This window comes from Branchiostoma belcheri, unplaced genomic scaffold (genome assembly GCF_001625305.1).
Source record: "Branchiostoma belcheri isolate BF01 breed outbred unplaced genomic scaffold, Haploidv18h27 scaffold25, whole genome shotgun sequence".
Taxonomy (NCBI): Eukaryota; Metazoa; Chordata; class Leptocardii; order Amphioxiformes; family Branchiostomatidae; genus Branchiostoma; species Branchiostoma belcheri.
Window position 1 is genome coordinate 1,463,388 of NW_017803854.1, and position 3,793 is coordinate 1,467,180.

A 3,793-nucleotide genomic window follows, 5' to 3' on the forward strand; every position below is an offset into this window, starting at 1 on the left:
ACTTCCTGTTTCATATGATAGGGGTTTTGGGAACACCACTTCCTGTTTTCATATGATAGGGGTTTTGGAAACACCACTTTTTGTGAACAATATGTTTTCATATGATAGGGGTTTTGGAAACACCACTTTTTGTAAACAATATATGTTTTCATATGATAGGGGTTTTGGGAACACCACTTTTTGTGAACACTATATTTTTTGGAATTATATGTATTTAAGATATATATATTGTTTTGAAAAATGTATATATATTTTCTTCTTAAGCATATATGTTTTACAATTGTATGTATTTACTATACATATATTGTTTTGAAAAGTATATATATATTCTTATTAAACATATATGTTTTACAATTATATGTATTTTAAATATATATATTGTATTTTTGACAGTGTTCCTGCTTCGTAAAAGTCCTTATGGTGGCAGTGATCCCCGCCTTTTCCGTCTTCAGTGACAGGTTTGTAGCAAATTGCGCGCCGCAGCCACACAGGCACAGCCCGACAACATTACCCACCGTCTGTGCCGACATCGCCCAAATCGGGGTCTCAAACAAGTACGTCAGTCCGAGTAGCACGACCGCTCCTGTCATGTTGGCGTAGAAGAGAACGGTTAGAACGGAGACCTTCTGTACACCGATGAGCGACCGTGAGATGACAAGACTTGGAGCTCTACCGAATGTTGCTGCCAAGGGAAGGAGAATGGACGCCGTCAGACGCTGCGTGGACGAAGTGTTCTCTATAATTAATCCATATGCGACTAGTACAACACCGGCTACGTTGAGAACGATTCCAAAACAATCCACGACGCCCACAGTTTCCTTCAGGAACAAAAATCCAATACAGGCCGTGGCCAAAGGCAATGATCCTTTTATGATGCCGAAGGCGATCCCAGGGACAAGGAAGACAAAGGACATAAACTGGAGGACAGATCCAGCGTTCTCAGTAATAGTCGACAGCACCAGGAGTAGAGTTTGTCGTCCTTTTTCAGTTGTCAGTTTTGGTCTAAAGAAGGGCAGGAAGAGCAAAGCAGCAAGGGTCTCCCCACATTTCATGAGGAAGATCAGCTGCAGCCCAGGTATGCCCGCCTGGCTACCCAGGGCCATAAACTGTGACGCGGTGGCGGACAGAACTGTGTGCAGCAGAGCATACAGCACACCGGCTCCGGGTGTCAGGCAAGTCTGTGCAAAACCGGCGCCTTCTCGGTCTGTGGTCTCCTCGTTATAGGTTGCTGTCGCCATGTCCGCGAGTTTAGCTGTCGTTGCTCTTCTTCAGCTTTGAACATCAAGTGAGAACTACACGAACTCCACCAATAACTTCTCCTATCACACAAGTGTTAAGCGAAGAGAATTCTTCTTGCCAGCTACAGGAAATGTTGTCAGCGCCCAGGCTAGATACGTACATGGAAGCCATCCGATAATGCATTGGACTATCGACTCGAGCTCAAGCCGGAACTGACAAAGGATGAGTGATCCCAACTGGAAGAATTTCCCTACCTGGTCGATCGAAGAGATCTTCTCTACTGTTTCGTACTGAAAGTGAGTTGTCTGAACTGCGAACATTCCGAACCTCATCCGTCACAGACCAGACAGATGATTCTTGCCTCGGGGGGAATTGGAAATGCACAGTTCTGTCGAAGAACAAGCTTTGTACTTTGTGTGTTTTCGTAATGTCAACAAAGTGCCTTTGGCAACTTGTTGAGTATCTGTCCTGCCATTGGTCTTCAGGTACCTAAGTATTAATATTGTCTTTTATGTGTTTTAATAAATAAAAAAGGTTACCTAAGTAATGCTTCGTGTTTATATCTGATTTGAGTAATTAGCAAAAGCCTGTCCCCTGACCTGATCACAAGACACAAGATGTGTCGAAATCTGGTTGGTTGGCAGTTTAGTTGTTGACCCGGTAGCACGACTCTTTTCTCAGCTCACTATATGCTAATCTCCAAGCAGATAGTTTGGCCGCCTGTATTTACTGGATGGCGAAAGTATTGGAGACCATTCACATAAGTCGTTCTAGCCAGGATTAAAGAGTTTGTTCCGCACTACTTTGTATACCCGCGTCATAAATCCGGTGGTCGCCCATTAATACTGTGTTCTGCCACCAAAACAATAAAGGGAAATCTGGGGCAACGCCAGAGGAGAATAATCAACACGTCCATGTTTGTCACCAAACCCCCAAAGAAAAAGAAGGAACAAACCTGTATCCATTTGGCTGGCTTAAAAAAACATACCCGTACAAAAATCGCCTCAAAACACGCCTTTGTCCTATATTTCTGTTAAGTATACAGCTTTTTATTAGAGGTAAACACCATTTAACATGACTTCTGCTAATCAGGACCTTATTTGTATAATTGGTTAGGAAATGCTACAAAACGAAGACTTTATTTGCATAATCATGAGAAACATTCATAAATCGTCGGGAGTAAAACTTAACGACAAATGTTGGACAAGGTATGAGATCGTGGAATTCTAGTGACCATATGTCATAATTTTATTTAGTCTAGCACATGTCATAATGTTATTAAGTCTAGGAGAGTAATTGTATCCATACATTGTACCCTGTACACCATATTCCATACATTATACAATAACACGTTTTCCTTACTTATCAAAGTCCAAGCTCTGCATGAAATTTTTGTGAAGAGTTTCTTTGCGATGCCTCCACCATGTATACACCGTCACTACACCGGTACCGAACATTATGAGTACAACACCGCCAGACTTAAGCGGACTGGGCAACTCCGATAGAACGACGTAGTCCAACAGCACTGTGAGCGGTATGGTGAAAGTCTTGATGGTGGCAGTGATCCCCGCCTTTTCCGTCTTCAGGGACAGTTTTGTAGCAAAATGCGAGCCGCAGACACACAGGCACAGTCCGATAACATAACCCACTGTCTGTGCCGACATCGCCCAAATCGGGGTCTCAAACAAGTACGTCAGTCCGAGTAGCACGACCGCTCCTGGCAGGTTGGCGTAGAAGAGAACGGTTAGAACGGAGACCTTCTGTACACCGATAAGCGACCGCGCGATGACCAGACTTGGAGCTCTACCGAATGTTGCTGCCAAGGGAAGGAGAATGGACGCCGTCAGACGCTGCGTGGACGAAGTGTTCTCCGTAATTAATCCATATGCGACTACTACAACACCGGCTACGTTGAGAACGATTCCGAAACAATCCACGACGCCCACAGTTTCCTCCAAGAACAAAAAGCTAAGACAGGCCGAAGCCAAAGGCATTGATCCTTTTATGATGCCGAAGGCGATTCCAGGGACAACGAAGACGAAGGACATATACTGGAAGATAGCTCCAAGGTTCTCCGTAATGGTCGACAGCACCATGAGTAGAGTTTGTCGTCCGTTTTCAGTTGTTAGTTTTGGTCTAAAGAAGGGCAGGAAAAGCAAAACAGCGAGGGTCTCCCCAAATTTGGTGAGGAACATCAGCTGCAGCCCAGGTATGCCTGCCTGGCTACCCAGGGACATAAACTGTGACGCGGTGGCGGACAGAACTGTGTTCAGCAGAGCATACAGCACACCGGCTCCGGGTGTCAGGTAAGTCTGTGCAAAACCGGCGCCTTCTTGGTCTGTGGTCTCCTCAATATAGGTTGCTGTCGACGTCGCCGAGTTGCCTGTCATTGTTTTTCTTCAGCTTTGAACATCAAGTGAGAACTACACGAACTCCGCTTAAGACTGATGTGATACGGGAAGTTATTTGTGAAGAGAATTCTTCTTGCCAGCTACAGAAAAATGTTGTCAGCACCCAGGCTAGATACGTAGATGGAATGCCATCCGATAATGCA

At 44.7% G+C, this 3,793-nt stretch overlaps 2 protein-coding genes across 2 annotated transcripts in view; both read right to left on the minus strand.

Annotated features, from left to right (window-relative positions):
- LOC109471496 (solute carrier family 35 member G1-like) overlaps positions 1–3,787 on the minus strand; it is a 5,760-nt gene extending 1,973 nt beyond the window's left edge. The window contains exons 1-2 of the mRNA XM_019770830.1: positions 3,656–3,787; positions 412–1,285 (exon numbers count right to left, since the gene is read on the minus strand). Of these exons, the coding sequence (XP_019626389.1) occupies positions 412–1,238 (827 nt within the window). The 5' untranslated portion in view covers positions 1,239–1,285; positions 3,656–3,787. The remainder of the gene's footprint in view (positions 1–411; positions 1,286–3,655) is intronic.
- LOC109471376 lies at positions 2,416–3,629 on the minus strand. Its single transcript, XM_019770665.1, has one exon. It carries the CDS (start codon positions 3,627–3,629, stop codon positions 2,598–2,600), a length of 1,032 nt encoding a protein of 343 aa, XP_019626224.1. The 3' UTR covers positions 2,416–2,597.
- Positions 3,788–3,793: the final 6 nt, after the last annotated feature.